The sequence below is a fragment of the Larus michahellis genome, chromosome 2, assembly GCF_964199755.1.
Source record: "Larus michahellis chromosome 2, bLarMic1.1, whole genome shotgun sequence".
Taxonomy (NCBI): domain Eukaryota; kingdom Metazoa; phylum Chordata; class Aves; order Charadriiformes; family Laridae; genus Larus; species Larus michahellis.
In genome coordinates, this window is record NC_133897.1 from 79,150,634 (window position 1) to 79,169,723 (window position 19,090).

The window sequence follows — 19,090 nt, forward strand, 5'->3', positions numbered from 1 at the left end:
CTCCAGTTATAAAAATCCAAGTAAACATTTATTAGAAAAAGTTAAGAGATCATCAGCTGAACAAGGTTTTGCTTGTTAGTTTTGTTCCCCCGCCTCCCCCCGCTTCAAGCATAACATGTATTTTCCTGCAGGAGTAATAAATACCATTTCAGATTCTCTTTTCAATAATCTGATTTACCTAGCAACATTTATATCATTTGTTTAATAGTTTACGCTTCATTAACCCAGCTTGTACAAATTAGATAAGTGCCTATACAGGATTTCAGCCACTAAAAAAAGTGCCCACTATTTTAGTTTAGGCTTCCAGTTTTTCCAACCACAAAGGTTTTTAATAACTTCTTAAGTATACACTGACAGCATTCTCCTCCTTCCCAAAATGTTACACATGTTTACGTTCCTCACTGTGAATAATTTCACAACACAACAAAAATGCCTAAGGTCCAAGATGAACATTCAGGCAACATTACAGTTCAACCCACTGCATTTATTACTATTGTTTTTCTGTTTGAAAATATAGATACACACTGGAAAGGAATTTCAAAGAACACTGTAACTGTCAATGAAACACACTTCATGATATTGCACACCAAAGTCTCACACATGGTTCGATATGTCAGTCACACAGCTGGTAAACTGTTATTCATCATTTCCCAATTGAGTTACTTTCTAATTTGTGTATGAAAAAGTAGGTGTCTTTTTTGATTTTTTTGATGTCAAAATTAAGAGCAGGTTGCAATGACTTATCAACTTGTCCTTGGTTTCAGACGCTGAACTGTCAAGAAATTATTCCAGAAGTGAAATTCACTGTGATAAAACTGGTCTCATTTTCCTCTTATAAAAAAAAAAAATAAAAAACCCCATACCACCACACTGCTATTCGTATATCTAGTTACAAAAAAAAAATTAAAAAAAAATTCTTGTTATAGCTATTGATGAATTAGCTGTTTACATTTACTTGCCATATTTATATAGATTTTAATTTGATGGTTTTGACCTTAATAAATTTATGTTTACATTGCAGTCTCTCCAGGAAAAACAAGAAATTCCTATTTCGGTACAGTTTAGCAGTCTTCCCATTTGACAATAGTCACCACTTTTTGGGGGCTGTATCCTCTACAGATGTAATCAACTCAATTTTTTTTTTTCTAATCCTGAAACCAAGAAATACAAGCTTTAATACAAGAGACTACCATATGAATCCACAGTACATTTTTTTTAAAATGCTGTAGAGATATGTGAACTTTGCTTTTATTTAAGCTGGTTTGGGGGGTTATTTATTTATTTTTTAAACAGTTTAAGGCAGCAAGGAAGTAACAGATTATGCAGTTCTGAGGTGTTCAGCTTTGCCCATTCCTATTTAACAGGTACTTAAGGCTCTTCAGGTTGATAAAGGGATGCAGCCCAGCAGGTCACAGTATATTCTTGAAATCTGCTTTCACGTCCACATTGTTTTTAAAGGACTGTTCTGAAGAGACTTCAAGGCCCAGTCGAAGCTGTGGCTAACAGGTCAAGGAATGGTAATGCAACTTTTTTTTTTTTTTTAAGAAAGAGATAACTGTGATTGATTAAATATAAGGGTGGCAAGCAGGTTATGACCCATTTTGTGCATACACATCAATTATCCAGTGTTCTATCCAGGCTGTGCTGGGACACCACCATGCTTCCACTTGTATGGAATGTATCTGCCCTGCTTCCCCAGTGAAATTCAATACATGAAACCCATTCTGTCTGTGGCGCACAGCATGCACAAGATGCCAAGTGGTTATAGGATAAAGCTATTTGGATATTGGTGTTAACCTCCAGTCCTCAAAACTGCTGGCATCCAGACCACCTTAACAACTGCTGCATTTTTCTTGCAACACAAAATAGACACCAAGAGCAAGCACCAACTAACTAATTTCCCTGATGGCAGTGATCACCTTTTTTGGGACAACTCTGTGGGCTAGTGGGAGCAGGGAAGAACCTGAAGACACTTCCCTTTCTGTCCCAGAAAAGAAAGCTTCCCCTAGGCAACAGGGAGCCCTCTTCTTCCTCTGCTTACCTTGGCTGGAAGTTAAACGAAATCTCCCTACCAGCTGAGCCAGCCTTTCAGAGAGGACAGAGCAGAGGACACTGCTACAAGAGGAAGCCCAGGGAGCAGCAGCAGCTCTAGGCTCTGAAAGCCTAGAGGCTTTCAGGAGCAGGAGCCCTAGGCTCTGAAAGAGCAACCGGTTCCTCTCCAGCCTAAGCAGCAGCTGAGCAGGAAAGAGGTGCCACAGACAGGGTCCCTCTTCCTACACCAAAGACATCCAGTTCTGCCACCATCCCCGGGCCAGAGAGCAGTCTCAGAGCTTCCCAGGGAAGGTGGGCTGCCAGCTGGGCTGAGCCAAGCATCAGAGATACCCTCCCACGATTATCTTTAAATTAAAGGTCTCAAAGGGGAACACTCATTTTGGCCTACCATCAAGTCTTCAAAGCTTCTTGTCAAACAGCTTTTTTTGAAGGGGAGGCAGGGCATGAGGCATTGTTCACTTTCCAACCCATGAAAAAGAGGTCTTTCAAGAAGAATAGGCTACATGGAAACACTCACTATAAATGGAGTTTATTTGGTGCAAAGATTTATAAACACAGATCAAGTGTCAAAACTTTTGGGTTTTAGTAATATCCAACCTAAAAACCTCCTTAGAAAGCAATAGCTAGATGGCTCACTTCAGGAAACACCTTATTTTCCTTCTTGTTTTCCCTACATTTTTTTTTGCATGAAGAGGTTCACCGTCTATGAAGATTGTCATCTTGCAACATGTAATCAGTTCCTCATGGGAAGAACACACAGGGCAAAGACAAAATTAGGGTTTGCTCACATCAACCACTATTGCTTCTTTGCTTCCTCCAGTACTGCCTGGAAGCCCATTGTTTCCAAACAGTTTCCATAGAGCAGCCTTTCCTGAGATTCCAAGTCCAATTCCTCCTCCTCCTCCCATTCATATGGCTGCATTCCTCAGTTAAAGGAAAATGAGATAAGAAGTGGGGTGAAAACATTTTAAGGTCTGCTTTCTTTTTTCTTTCTTCCATCCCTTTCCTTAAATGTTCACATATATATTTATCACGATCCACATTGTCTTCTCAAATCACTTTTCATATTCACAAGATGGTCCCCGCAATGCACAGGTTCCTGTTTTATTTCTTCTTCTTCATTTTACTTTGTGAGCCATGAATGTAAGTCATGGGAAACACAGTTCTTACGTTGTCCTTGATGGAAGCACAGGTATCAGTATTCTTCATGAAGATATTTTATTCAATTTAACTCCTCTCTCGATCAGGTATTTTAAGAAGCAATGTACAGTAAGCAGCAACTATTCACAGCAAATACCTCTGAAGACATGTCAGAAATGATTATTTGTTTAAAATTACAAAGATCAAGTGAAACCTAAAAGTTGAATCATATACGACAGTTCGATAAGATCAGACTCTGTTTAACGATAGTGGGAAGCAGACTTCAAAAGACATGATATTTATATACAGCACGGAGATACTTAGCGTTAACAATACCTTAAATTGGACTATTTAGGACACCGTCAGTCTGCACAACTCTACAAAGTATGCATAGTGTAGAGAACCATACACTTGTTAAGATGCTCAATCCTTCTGCTGAACCGGTGCTTCTTCTCATCAAGTGAACAGTTAACCTTCTTTGAGGTAAAATACTCAAAACAATTTTTGCAAAGTGTACACTAAAGGTAACAATTTCAGCTTTGCAAATTATCATCGGTAACAGAGAACACAGTAAATTGTTAGCAAGTTTCCAAGAGCAATGCCTTTCTTTCAGGAAAAAGAGGTAATAGTTTCCTTGGGTGCAGAAATTCAGAAGGTCCAAAGATTCATTCTTCCTGTCATCAGTAAGAAGATCATGTCTTATTCATGCTGTCATACAGGCTGTCCCCAAACCTTCACCTCGATCAGGCACTAAGAAGCTCATGAGGAAACAGAAGTGGAGTGCTTAAGATAACTGCCTCAAAAAGACACATTTTACTATTCTGATACCTGTGTTTTCAACCTCACATAGATTTTTGCAGGCCCAGCCATTTTCTAATTGCTACTGCCCAGCTATGTGTGAACTGTGTCAGCATTTCTACGCAACCGAAAGCGCTTTCCTTGGCCCCTCTCGTATTTTGCCCTCTTGGTAACTTACACACACGAGTATCTATACTTTGTGTCACATTTTCATCAGAGAAAAATCATCACTTTTCTTTCTGAGATGGGGCAGCTAGCTAACACAAAGAAAAGGGAAACTTAGCTATCAAGGTTTTTTGTTTGTTTGTCTTTTTGTTTTAAATAACCAATTATAAGTCAAACACAGCTTAAAAATAACTATTTGTTAATAACATTTAGGTAGAGGAAACTGGGATTCCCCTTCCTGCTCCCAGGGACCTTTTCTACCAAACACACACCACAGACTAAAAAGAAAAAAACCCGCTTAAACATAAAAACAAAGTCTTACTTCCTTCAATGTGAGCCTGTGGGTTCTTATAAAGGTGTTCAATCCGGCCTGTATTAAAAGAACTAGACCGACGAACGATGCCATGCACCTGGGAACAAGGAAAAATACAAAAAGGCAAGTGGTAAACACTAAGTGGAAAGTTGTCACCATCATCACTCTTTTCATATACTGGGGCCTAGCCCTTATATCAGGTAATCAGAGGTTGTGTCTATTCCTAAAGGCAGACAGTTATCCAAATCATAACAAAATACTTGGAGATGAGTTCTGATGCTGTCCTATTTATTTTAGTACCCTTCAGTAGTTTTACCTTCTCCCTTGTTGACACCACCAGCAGCCCAAGCATCAGACACAGTACAGAAAACACAATGAATTGCCCTAGAGCACTATCTCCTAGTCAGTGAGATTTGCCAACAATACTGGAGTCAGAAAAGCAATATGTGAATCCCAAGACAACCAATTCTCCCTGGTTGCAGAGTCTTTCTGCAGTGAGAGACGATGGGCATGAAAAAAGCAGCAGCAAGAGATGGGACTAGAGAAATGAGAGAGGGGTCAGAGAGCAAGAGAAGGGAAGAAAAAGACCAGGGGAAAGAAGGGGCAGCAGCTGCAAGGCCTAAATATATTTTAGAAAACAGCTGTTATTCAACTTTCTGGGGTATTGGAAGAACAGCCAGAACACTCAGTGCTATTTTGTGGATCTCATGACTCAGTGTTCTCCGGTGGGTTGCGAGACACACAGGCAAGCCTAAGGCTGAAACACAGGTTGGGAACTTCATTTAACCAGCTACGATTAAGTCGGTAAAAAAAAAAAAAAACCAAAAAAAACCCAAAAAAAACAACCATGACTGGTTCTGACTAACATTAAAGAAAAGCCCGTTTGTGTCTAATACATTAGAGAAATTGTTCAAACACTGATCCTGTATCCTCCTTATGTAAGGAAGCCACATGCCTGCTGCCAAGATTCCTGTTAGCTTAGGTTACCAGCTGCAGAAGTTGTGCTTGCACAGGTGAAATCAAACTTCAGCATCTGACTGTCCTCCACTTTTTCCTGCCCTTTATTATTTCTGAAAGTGATCCTGCACAACTTGATGCACCCTGCACGTGGCTGGTTTGGGACATTGGTTTACTCTCTCACTTTGTATTGAACTTGTACCTGTAAGAACATACCAGTAGGAATGGTCAGCATTTCAGGTTTTGGTTTGGTTTTCTTTGGGGATTTTTTTTTTTTTTTTTTTTTTTTTTTTTTTTTTACACATAACACAAGCTATGGTTATTAACACAGAAGACATTTTTATTCCTTCTTAAGTCTGAAACTGAACTGAATAAAAAGGTATTCACAACTGAAGAGTGAGACCAATTTGCTGCTTTACAAATACTATTTTGGTGGCAAGACCTCTAATAATAGCTGAATAGCTTCATCTTTACAAGTTGCAAGTTACATTTTTGATGCCAATTTCCTTGCATAATATCTCTTGTGCACCCAGTCAGGCAACAGGCTCACAATGTACCTTGTTCTACAGTTCAAACACTAAATTTTCCACAACTGGGTAAAATATTTGCATTTTGAGGATTAATGGGGAGCTTCAAAACATGGCGCCCAAAAAGAAATTTCCATCAAATGAATTTGTGAAGATCAATTTTCAAAGTTATGTAGTTGAAAGCCCTATCAAAATAATTATTTATGGAATGTGTGGATAATTTATATAGACATAAGGTTTACAGAGAAGCTTTCAAAAAAGACAGTTCCTTAACAACTTTGCTTTTGCAAGAGATCCTGGAAATATTTTGAGTACTGAAATTAACATCTGTTTTGCTGAGTAAAAAAAAAAAAGATAAATCAGGCTTACCAATTTTAGAGCATCAAATTATTCTAAAGGAAGCTAAATGAAGTGCTCTACAACTCTTCTAGAAAAATTAAATATTTCGGCTTAAAGACCTGATGAGAGACTTCTTGAGCTCTCAATTATCTGTCTCTGAACGAAGTCATGCTGAAATTCAAGTTCACACAAACGATTGACCAATAAGTCAAATCTTGCCAGCAAGCCTCAAAGCTTGATGAAAGATTGTGCTTGCAAGAGCTTTGTGTCAGCTGAATGACTATGGTACCAACATTTGACCAATGAGATGTACTAAATGCAATCACCCCAGGACTTCAAAAAGTTTCATCAAACAAACACATCCAGAGAGCCTGTTGCATCCAGTGATAACAAGAAAACATGCAAACCCAGCTTTTTTTTTTTTCCCCTCCCACTCCTTTTTCTGGTATGCACATACAAGAGAAAGAAAATCTGCCAAATGCTTAATCCATGACAGCAATAGTACAATAGAAAAAAAATGATGAAAGGTACCTTTGTCTGCATAGGAGAGGTGAAATGCAAACTTTGTGACAAGCCAAGATGTGTGCAAGCTGGTTAATCTAGTCAAGAACGTAAGATCAGTAAATTTTTCTCAATAGGGCTTGATCTTTAAATAGATTGAAATTAAAAAAAAAAAATCAAACAAACAACCTTAGTTAGGGAGGCAATCAGTTATCACCTGTACTTTTGTGTTCAGTTATTCAGGAACAGAGGTCTCTAACTGGAAGCACAGGAAAGAATTCCAACAAATAAATGGAGGGATGAGGAACAGAAAAAAACCACACCTCTACCAAATTATTATAGCCATTCTATTGTGGAAAGGGTTATATTTCATTTTAGTTGCAGTTAGCAGTTCCCAATTTCATTGTGGACTAGGAGAGAGCATGTGCTTTTGCCACAATGCAACCACAATGATATCTCTCTACCCCAAATGGAATGGAGACAAACTGTAAAAATAATCAGTTTACAACACTGAAAAACCAACACCAATAAGCAGATTAATCACCAAAGAAGGAGAAAGGATGGAATAAGCAAGCCAAGACTAACCATGTGCAAGAGCATGGAAAACACAGACTGGCTGAGAATAGACTTTTCACTAAGCTATGAGGCAGTATTACAACAGAAGTAATGAAATCCAACCCTAGAACCAGCATTAGCTTCACTAAAACCCAGAAAATACTATATTGCGGGGAGATTAATTTCACCAGCCCTTTCCTTCCTTTATCACACATTTTGGAACCATCTTTAGTGACAGAGAAAGCAAACATTCTCACATATACACCCACAACAGTTCAAAACCATCAAATAATACCATAATACTGTGATTGTTGCTTTGCTGGGCCACAAAAAAGATGATTTTGCCAGGGAAAACTATGCAGCAAAAAGTAAGGAATCAGATACCCTTTATTTTAAGGAAAAGGTAAACAAAAATCATGTGCTAAGCATATAATTAATCCAAGAGAAGGGGTGGAAAGTAACACTACCAAAGTATATTTTTGGGTTTTGTTTTGCCCTCCTCACTTTTTCAACAGAGAAAGTAAAATGCAAGGTTTTTATTGCTGAAGTATAACTGCCAAAATATAAGGGCCTTTGGTGGGGGCAGGGGAGAAGAGAACAAACAAGATACTCTTATTCCTTTATGCAGTACATTGCATCATAAATTATTCCCTAATTCCTTACAGTTTTGGCTCACACAGGTCACTGCTTATCTGAGTTGGCGGGAAACATGCAAAGCAGCTATACCCTGAGGAGAAGAGGGAATCCACCAGTGGACATTAGATGATAAATAGTACAATAAGCTGGCATGATTACAGGCCATGCTGCACATTCCTCCCCGGAGTTATGATTTGTTATCTAGGGCCAGAGTGGAAAACATACACAGAAAAGGACAGAAGCAGAGGAAGCTGGAGCTGCAGCATCCAAGGGACTCCATCAGCCCGCAGCCGGTCACCGAGTCACTCACCTCGTAGCCTTTTTCCAGCAGGAACTCAGCCAAGTACGATCCATCCTGGGAAGAGTAAGATATAGGAAAGTATTAGAAACACAGTGAATGGGTCTGGGAGGTTTGGACTGGTTAATGTCTCAAAAAAAGGGAAGAAAAAAATTGCAATGAGTTGACCGGGTAACAAGCACATACTTTGATTTCTGCAGATTTATACACTGACCTAAAAATACTATAGACACTTTTCGGTTAATTTTAGATTAAGAAGCCGTATATTTTAAGATATCTTGCTTACAAATGCTGGTTGAGAACTCCCGTCTCTTGAACCTCTTCCCAAGTTCCATTATAAAGTGCCTGGGGACATCTTTCCAAAATATCCTAACCACAGTTATTGAATTTGAACTATTTTAGAGATAGGGAAGGAAAAACATTTAGAAAAATTGGTGCAAGCTTGGCATACTCTGCAAACCGACGTGCCTCTGTAGCACTGCGTCACGCTCACATCTCCCTTGCACACGAGCTCCTTCAGGCAGCAATAATTCTGCCTGCCTGACCAATTGAGTTTTCAAAAACTTCCGTAGCACACCCTATATTTATACTACAGAATACAAGCCATTTTCACATTTTATATATCATTGAGAGTTGAGAGTTTGGGTTGTTTTGGTTTGGGGGTTCCCCCCCCCGCTTTCCTTTTAAATCCTTGTCAAACTTAAGTTATTAAACACCCCAAAAGCACATACTTCAAAACACATGCTAGAGCATGTTTTCCTGAAATAAGATGATTTTCCTGGCATCACTATTGCCAGGATTATCAAATACACTGTCATATTATCCTTATAAATGTGTACACACCATCACAAACCCAGCAGTTTACCCCTCCAGAAGAGGGCTCACCAACCAATGGAGTGAACATCACCCATGCCCAAAGAGCCTGCACCTTTTCACTGACTTTTTGAACTCGTTGTTCCTTTAATATGTGAGATTATTCCAAAGTCAATTGACTTGCTACAGAAAAACCATAAAAACACGAGATGCCACCTATGCTTACACTGTTATGTGGATCTGCTCTGATGTGATCATGGCCAGACACGTTTAAATTCAAAACTAAACAGACCTCTCTGCTCCCCTTTTTAAAAGCATGTTAGTCTAGAGAAAAACCTCTCTCACCTCAGATTAAATGAGTTTTTCTTGTCTCGTAGGCAGCCTAAGGAGAATAACACACTGAAGTAAGAAATTTGAGATGCACTAGGAGGTCCTAGAGCAGCAGGACTGCCAGAGGAGACTGCTTACTACACTGATGGCAAAATCATGCCTAAGTCTATGCAAAATGGCACAGTGCAGTGTATAAGGGGCATGTCGCTCTATGTTTAAAACTGCAACATTAGAAAAAATGAGTGACTTTATGGTATAAAAGTCTCATTAAGTCTTACACAGTCTAGAAGAGCTTGAAACCAAGAAAGTCTCAGCTTACATACCTCTCCCACTACATGTGGGTGTTCACAGAACTTTACAGTGCTATAACCCAAAAACCATCAGTCTGTGGCACCAGTTGATCTGGAAAATGAGAAACTACATGTACCATGGCATCACTGGAACGGTTATGTATTTCTGCACATCAAATGAAGAGAACAAAACCCTATAGAAAGAAGAAATTCAGGGAACATGCAATGGAAACTCTGGAGAAACATAGAGGCAAAGCTGGGGGATGACAACTACCTTTAATGTATTTGTCATCTTTTTCATTAGTAATTCCTCTAGGATTTAGCAGAGGTGGATCAGAGGGAAGAAGTCTTCCCAATTCTCCTTGGTTGCTCAGTTCACTAAAATAAATAAATCTATAAAATAAAAAGGAAGTGAAAGTGGGAGACCCAGAGAGTGCAAAGGAGATGAAAAAAAGAAAGGCTATGATTACTTAGGAAGTTGATGGGAAACAGACTTGACTAGGATTGAACCCTGTCAATAAGGTCTTGTTCTTCTCACCCAGGCCATTGCTCAAACTTTCCAGTTGCCCTGGAACATTTTGAACCAGCAGTGGCACTCGCTTCCTCTGCGCTTCCTTTCCAGGTCTATCAAGTGATAGGGCAGGGCTTTACAATGAGTGGGAAACAGGCAGCAAGTGTGAAAGCTACTGGTTTCTGGCTCTAGCACAGCACAGCTGATTTACTGTCTGGTAATCGCACACAATGCGGATCCATGCTGTCCTGCACTGCGATATCGTATCACACACGGCCCCCAGGTTTTGCATTGCCCTTCCTTTTCTTTTCAGTACAGCAGCTGCCAGTGTGAATGACAATCAGAACAACGATCAAAGTGTCGAAGAGTTTGCAGCTTGTAAGGACAGTACGGTTTCCACCCTAATGAGGTCAAGGAGTAAATAATATTAAGTAAGCTCTATTAAGTGATTTAAACCTTTATCTATAGGAGACTGCATTATGCATATAAATTCTATTATCAAAGCTATTGATTTCCATTTATACTACAAATCGAGCTTTCAAGATTCAGGAATCACTAAACCAGGAAAGGAATATTAGAGGAACTAGGTGTTTAGCAACAAATCTCAGTTTTTGTTAGGGTTAGCAGATTTCGCTTTACTTGAGCCACATGCTGCCAACCATATCTGCTCCTGGTCCGCATCTGAGTAAGAATGGACCATCATGCATGACTTGGTCTGATCCATGTCTTCCCTTTTGTAAGAGGTGCTTATAGTCACCTTGACCCTATTTCACTGAGTGTTTTATCCAAAGACTATCAGTCTAAATCATGTCCGCCTTAATATTGAAAGAAACAATACCAGCTTAGGTGGTGGTGAGCACATGCAGCCAGCAAGGCATTAGTGTGCCCAGAGCCCAATCTGATCATGGCTATAGGTACCCTAGTCCCCAAAGCCAACCACAAAAACAAAGTGAAAAAACACAGTCTGTGCAGATTAGAGTGCTTGGTTACTGTGAATGAACCCCCACTGGACAATACAGTATTCTATTTTAGAAGTGTTGTCACATTTGAGAGCTTACTTTTGCTAATGTAAAGTACTCGGCAATTGCTTCAGTTTATAACAAATCCACAAAACCTCAGAAGACAGAAGTAGGTCCCTTTGTCTGTGGACAAAACACCAGTCTTAAAAGAAAATAACCAACAAACTGTCTTTAAGCAGGATTGCAGTGAGACCCGGCTCATAACAGATATGTCAGACCAGCTTGAACGGTCAAAACAGTTTAAACTAGACTGATTAAATAAACTACCTCAATTAAAACAGTTCCCCATCAGCACACTCTGACATATCAGACTTGAAGAATCACTATGCTGTCTTTAGCCAAATAGTAGTTTGAAAGCACATGCAAAGAATGATACTTCAGCTGGCTTCCAAAACACAGCAGCAGGTTTCCAACTGCAGCTGCCTTACAACATGCCTTTAAAGCTCCCAGACAAAAGAAAACAGTCACATAAACTAGAGTGAGACAACTTTAGGATGCAATATTTTATATTTAATATAGTAGTTAATGTCAAGAACTTCAATAAGCTCTGACACACTATCAAAGAAAACCTCTTCCGAGTGAAGAAATTGAAACATAAACAAGAGTCAGACAGTGCTTTGCCACAAACATCTAGAAGAAAAAAAAGCATCAAGTTTGACTTGATCTGTGAGCAAGATGTTTCATTTACACAGAAAACTCAAAACAAGTGGAATAAGTAGCCGTTTAACAATCCAAATCTCCTTTATTTTGCAGTGTTTTACACAGGGAAATTCCTTCTGCAATGGAGTAGTTTTGAATTTTATCGTCACATTCACAGAAGGATGTAAAAGCAAACCCAAATGCAAGACATCTTCATCCTCTTCCTTTGATATGGCCAGTTCCAACATCCTTCCGCACAGCTCCTGGATTCAAGAGCTAGATTACATCCCACCTGAGCGTTTGTAATTTAGAGAAAGGGACTCCCTCTTCCCCACAGCTCCTCTCTGGTAATAAAGGGTAGTGGAAGAAAGTACTAGACAAATGAAGAAACACGGGAAAACAGACCAAGAGGAGGAGGAATAAGGTTCTTTATATTACTATTCATAGAATTCCAGAAGTACACGGAGTGCTTTTTCAGAAGGAGGGAAAAGGAATTAACAGCCTAACACAAGTGATGCAAGTGTATTATGACCCTAACACAGGGAAAAGGGCTCCCATTGCAGGGGGGTAGTATAAACATCAGAGAAGAAACATCCCCAACAGGATTGTGGTAAAAACGACACTCCCTACAAACATGCAACATTAGGAAATCCCAAAGCCATGCAAAGGATTGTGAGAAATCCTGCTGCAAGATCCCTAAAGAAACTGTCAACCAGCTCTCTCCTTTCTGAAACAAGGGAGCTGCTAACATCAGACTCCCAGACCTGACTCCCAGCCACAAGAGACATGGTCACTTGAAAAGCGACATTTCATCGGATAATGCAGCAGGGAAGAGAGTCTGACTACTGTGCCATCTCCTTCACTCATGCCTGCCCATGGGCAAATGGATTAGCAATAAAGCCTGGGAACATAAAAATGCAACACACCTACTGTCAGATGCACTGTTTGAGGGAGGGTTTTTTTTATATTTCTAAGGTGGGCATGTATGGCGAAATATCTGTCCATTTGCTACATGCTTATAGTTTTGCTCTGTACTTCCATGTGTCACAAATACCAAATTTTCAGACTTTATTATTCCTTTGGAAAGAAGTGCCATAATTTTCCACATATTGCATGGAATACCAAAGTTGGCTATACTTATAAAATTCAAAATTGAGTAAGGATAGTGCCATGCCCTTAGGAATAACACTACAAAGGTAAGTTCTTGGCAGTTCAACTATAGATGGTGTCAATTATCAAGGTCGTTCATAGCAGTTACAAATTCCTTTCGAACTACAAACTATAGCTGTGCTCTGATGAAGTGAAATTTTGACAGGTTCAATGAATATGCTCGGGGGACAGTACATGGAGAAGAGGCACATGTTCAGCCATAGGACATGGTACATGGTTTTATTTCTTAAAGGGATCTTTCTGCAGTAACGTCGCCAACAGCGCACTGTCACCATTTTCATTTAGCCTTCTTTGAAGAAATACTCTATACTTCCATTAAAATATGCAGAACCAGTGCCAGTAGCAGCCTTGCACAATAGATTGTTGCTTTGTCAAATTTTAAACTTCTGCATAGCTATAAGCTAATGCTATTTCAGTTACTTAATACGCTGGAATATGGTGTCAGACCCTTTGGAGCAGGGAACACACCACTCTAAAGTGACATCTATATGATCTAAATAAAATCCACAATAACAACTATTCATTTGTTTGTAGCACTCCAAAACAGCCTTCCTTCCAAAAAAAAAAAAAAAAAAACACCAAACAATCCACAACAACAAAAAAAGAAAAAGGGTAATACAGTGTAATGTTATTTTTGCTGAAAAATGTTTACTTCTAATCATTTCCGATTATTTATGGAGGAAATCAGTAAATTTTTGTGGCCACTATGAACAGAACACTGCTGCACTTTGTCTCAAGTCTTCAAGGCAATACTCGAGGTAAAGCATTAAAGTGTTCATAAAAAAAAATTCTCCATACTGAAAAAAAAAAAGGAAGAATTATGAACTCTGAAGTTTTTAACTGATTTATTAAAGCTGCCACCCCTGCAGTAGTTAGCTTGCTATTTTGATTTGTATGCTGGCCAAGTGAGAATAGGAAAACAAGTGTCCTTTTGTTCCTGTGGTCAAAAAAAAAAGTCAAAAGGCAATAAATGTTAAAAAAAATTCTTTGTTTTAAAACATTCCCCACTTAATTGATGGGTTTTTGTAATGCATTAACTGCAGTGAAACGAAAAAATTAAGCAGGAGGAAAAGTTATCATTAGCAACAACAACAAAAACGTTCTAATTACATTACTCTGTTCTTTTTCAATTAAGAGTTGTTTAAAAGTAGAAGAAAAGCAAAGTTGCTTTGGAAAAGTGAATCACCCTGTTATTTCCTAGTCTGAGCTCCATCTGACCTCACACACTATTCCACTGGTAAACTATTAAGTTATATTAAGAGCTGCAACTCCAGCTACAGACAACAGCAACAAGTGTTTTTTTTTTCCCCTTCCTTCCTCCCTCCAATTATCTTTATACAAAACAACATTATTCCCATCATCAATATTTATAGCTATTCTACTGTGAACCTCAGCACAGACACTTCGTCTAAAGAACAAACCCCTGCACCACTCTAAAGCCAACACGAACAGAACAAACCTGTGCAATTCAAATTTGCTCCTTACCATTAGGAGAGGCAACCAGTTACGAGTTTTGACTTAAGTTAAGCCAACAACAGTAAGGTATGTCAGTGCAATGCTGCCGATTTTTGATTATTTTTTTTTAAAGTGTCATTATCTAAAAATATAAAATTTTCAGTCTAAAACACGTAAGATATTCTACAATGATCAAACAGCTTGCATCTATCACACAAAATCCCCCAACATCTCAGCTTGAGAAAAACAAGTAACACCATCAAACTGAGTATACTAAGTTTTTTTTCCTGATTACATGAACCTGTCACACTTAATGTGTTATTTCCAAATACACTTACCACAAATTTCCCAGGGACGACAATCAGGTGCTTGATAGCTTTTTAGAAAAAAAAAATTTAAAAGTCATGCCCCTAAATTCTCGGGCTGTTTGCTCAAACATTCATATACTCAAAATAACTATTGGTTTTCAGATGTGTCCGAAGAACTATTTTTATACAGAGGAAAAGTATCAACAGAGAGCCTTTCAAAGATTTTAAAGATCAAGCTTTTTCTGAATGCATGTTTTAAGCCATAATATATTATGGCTTCATTTTCTTCAAATATGAATCTCTGCAGTATACTAATATAATACAAATCGGTTATGAACTCTGAGTTTGAGAGCAACCTAGTTATATTTTTCTGTCTCACTAGTGAAACCACAGCAATCAGAGGAATGTGTCTATAAACACGGAAATGCAAGTCATATGGACAACAGTCCACAAGAAAACTAAAACCTCTACTTATAGTGTTTGTACTGGGAAATCCATAAGAGTTTTTAAAAACCACAAGATGATTGTTTTGCCCATCCCTATTTCCTCCTGCTTTCAAAAAGCTACTGGTATCAGATGATCTTTCACCTTTCCAAAACAGTAACAGCAGCTCCAGTCAGCAGCAGCTACCAGCATTTTGGACGTGCCCATCCTCAGCACTCAGACTAACCCCTCAGCCCCATTAGGTGACTAACGCTGCTGCAGCCAACTCCAGGAGAGGAAAAAACCCTCAATCCACAACAAATGCGAACTTACCCCAAACCTAGTGGAAACCCAAACACGAAAACCTAGTTGCGCAGAGTGAAGAAACCAGAAAATCCAGGACTAAGCTACAGGACGCACTCTCAAGAGTCATTTTGACCTCAAAATTTGAAACTTCAAATTTGTCACAGTAACAAAACAAACAAACAAAAAAAAAACACCAACCAAAACCAACAACAACAAAAACAAGTCATAAAGCCCAGAAATGGTTTTGGAAGAAATACAGTGTCTGTTATATCGAAGAGAGATGAGTAGTTTTGTGAGCTGACACCAGGAGGAAGAGATGAAATCTCAGCATGCCATCTTTACCTTTAACATCCTACAGAGGAAAAACCAAAACAAAAGCAGTAACGTGACTATTACTGTAACTGTGGAGGCCACCTGAGCTTATGACTTATGGCTCAACACACATCCTGCCAGAAATAATGGACCCATCTCAGACAGAGCTATGTGTATTTTTTTGCTGCGGCAGCCTCCCACTGCTGCTGAGGTTAAAGCTGCTTCACCATGCTAGCACCAGCCTCCCACACTGCTGCTCATCTCTGGAGTCTGTTACTTTAAGTTTAGCCCAAGACATCGTTTCCTAACAAAGTGCAAGGTCATTTATTTGAGAGAAACCAAAATAAACATCGCACTTGCTATCTTCTTTGCATGAAACCTAAGCCTAATGAAGGAGAGGTAAATGAGTGTAGCCAGGGACAAAGGTTTTTAATTCATTCTTCTGGACTCAGCTTTACATATGGACATAGCAATTTAGTCTGAACTATGATTTATTTACAGAGAAACACAAAACCAGAAAGCAAGCATGTTCCAGTTGGAGTAGAGAAGTAATGCACAGTAAGACAACTTATATTTTCTTAAATGCTTGCTCAGTTAGACATTCAAAAATGCTTGATTGGTATTTCAGAGCTTTAAAAGCTCTCAGTCTTGCAATATTTGCTTGGGTGAAAGAAAAGCAGCAATGCTGCAATGATATGGTCTGCAAGTCATGGGAGCAACCACTCTGTTTCCCGGACATTTGAAGTTCTAGGACAAGACAGCTTGTGTTGCAACTGATCATTTCTCTCTCAGGTATTGCCTCTCCCAGTCAGCGTGGTGGGAGCCCAGTTTTTACTGGTCTGATATCTACTAAAGCACAAATAGATTTTTCAGGAACTCTGCTTGTTTACATAATTCCTGCCTTTTCATTTCAAGGTTCTCACACTTCCCAGTTTTCAACAGCAGACGTCTTTAAAAGGTGGCCCCCAACGCTATCCACATAGTTGTGAATATTCAGTGGCCAAGAGACCAGCAAGCCAAAGTGTGATCCATCATCATATCAGAGCTCCAGACAGCTCAGATTTCTCTTTACACCAGGAAAGGACACAATAAGAATGAAATAAAATCATAAAAAAAACCCCACACCACCAAACCAAAACAACAATAAAAAAAACACAGAAAAAAAACCACAACAAACCCCTATCACAGCAATAAACTTCCTGATACTTTTGCAATGGAACAGAAAAGGAAATATCCAATTGAAATTTCAAAACAAACAAAGAAAACCCCCACAGAAATCCCAAAGCTAAACTCTTGTGAAAGAATACCAACATTTGTACCAAAATGTTACAGGTTAAATGACTCTTTACTCGGCTATTTGTATCCTCTTTTCTTCATGAGAGACCAAAGAAACTGTAACAGGGAGAAATGTAACAGGAGAGCTGTCAGGAGTTATTCCCCAAGGTTCACTCTATACACACACTCCTCTTCTCCGTAACGGGGGAAGCATTTTGAGGCCTAAATACATAAAACTATGCTTCAATTCATTAAAAAAAAACCAACAACAAAACAAACAAATAAAAACAAACATGAAAAAAACACCAAACAAAAAAACCCCCACACACCAAAACCACAACAAACAAACAAAAATTACAGGAATCTTAAGATGGCAAGTTCTTCCTATGCCTTCCAAAACACTGTCCTCACAAAAAAAGAAATAAAAATAGAGAAATAATTAGCAAAGTCCAAGGCACATAGTCTACAAAGATTTGAATACAATGCTTTTAACCAGTTTTTCCAAAGATAACACTCACCATAAAAATGTGTGGCAAAAGTTGGAATTATTATGCCCAGAAGTAGCTTCACATTTTGTCAGGTATTTTTAGGGAAGAGTAAGTATGCTTTAAATTTTTTTTTTTTTTTTTTTTTTTTTTTTTTTTTTTTTTTACAGTCTAGGAGTTTTTTTTTTGTTTGGTTTTTTGGTTTTTTGTTGTTTTTTTTTTTTAAATATATAGTATGTTCTGTCGTACAATTGTAACTAAGTGAAATACATGGACTGTGTGGTAAAACCCAATTGAATGAACAGAACTACCAATTCACACGGTGCCTACCTTCCTCTGTAAGCAATGACAACTGTAGTGAAGATGCTTGATTACATAATAAATGCACTCATGTTTGAAACATTTATTAAGTATAGAATCATTGAAATTGGACGTTAGACCTGATACCTCTGTTCCATGTGGCCGCTTTTTCTAATCAAGCGCTGCGATGCCACATGGACTGAGCTTCCTGGTGGTAAGAAGCCAAGCAGGATAAGAATTATCTACACGATAGACTGCAAAAGGATGCAATGTTTTTCCAGAGAAGGTTGCAGAAGGTCATCCTTATATTTGCAGATACCATACAATGCCTTGTGTACCCAACTTCACAGCTTTCCCTTGTCAGCTTCAAAAGGGGAAAAAAACCACCCAGTTTCATTAATTGCCAAGGTTCCTCTCTGAGAGGAACTAGAAAGGGAAAGCGAGCAATCACATTTGCTTATCCTATCTGTCAGGAACAGGATTTGGAATAGACAACTACTACAAAACCACCAGTAAAATACCTATTTCTTCAATTCATAAAGTACTAAAAATCACCTGCAATTTGAGTTAGCAATAACCCCTCGTATCATCTTCGCGTGCAGTTATCCAAAGAATTGTTTCAGCTGGCTAGCTTTCATGAACAGCCTCCTGATTAAGATTAGGACAGAGCTATATCAAGGTAAAGCAACTGTATAGTTTAAATATTTCCACATCAGTTTTGTTCCAATGAATTACGCAGTTTTGCACAGATCTCTGAGAACAGAAGAATTATTTATAACTTTTACAAAGCAGCCTTTAAGAAGCACCAAAACAAATTACTTCAAAGAGCTTGTCACAAACATTTCTTACTTTAACTTCTTTCATTTGCTGTTCCACAGAACCTGAAACTAGTTAAATTTAACTGACTTTACAAGCTGTGGAGAGACTTAGTACACAGGCCACATTTTAGTCATTTTTGTCTGTATTCATAGTAATTTCCTCTAATCTCAAGGTTTCTTAGCAGTTCGTTTGAATCGCTTTGCACCCTAGGAAGTACAGGAAATACTACGGAAACCTCCCTGTCTCACTTTGCAAACTGTTCTATTGCATTTATTCATGGCTACATTAATAACAGCCTAACAAAGCCAAACAACACAAAATCAAAATTTATATTAAAAAAATAATCTTTAATTT

General features: G+C 38.6%; 1 protein-coding gene across 1 annotated transcript in view; it reads right to left on the bottom strand.

Annotated features, from left to right (window-relative positions):
* Positions 1-19,090, bottom strand: part of GMDS (GDP-mannose 4,6-dehydratase) — a 427,638-nt gene that overhangs the window by 350,711 nt on the left and 57,837 nt on the right. The window contains exons 2-3 of the mRNA XM_074576072.1: positions 8,294-8,338; positions 4,478-4,565 (exon numbers count right to left, since the gene is read on the bottom strand). Of these exons, the coding sequence (XP_074432173.1) occupies positions 4,478-4,565; positions 8,294-8,338 (133 nt within the window). The remainder of the gene's footprint in view (positions 1-4,477; positions 4,566-8,293; positions 8,339-19,090) is intronic.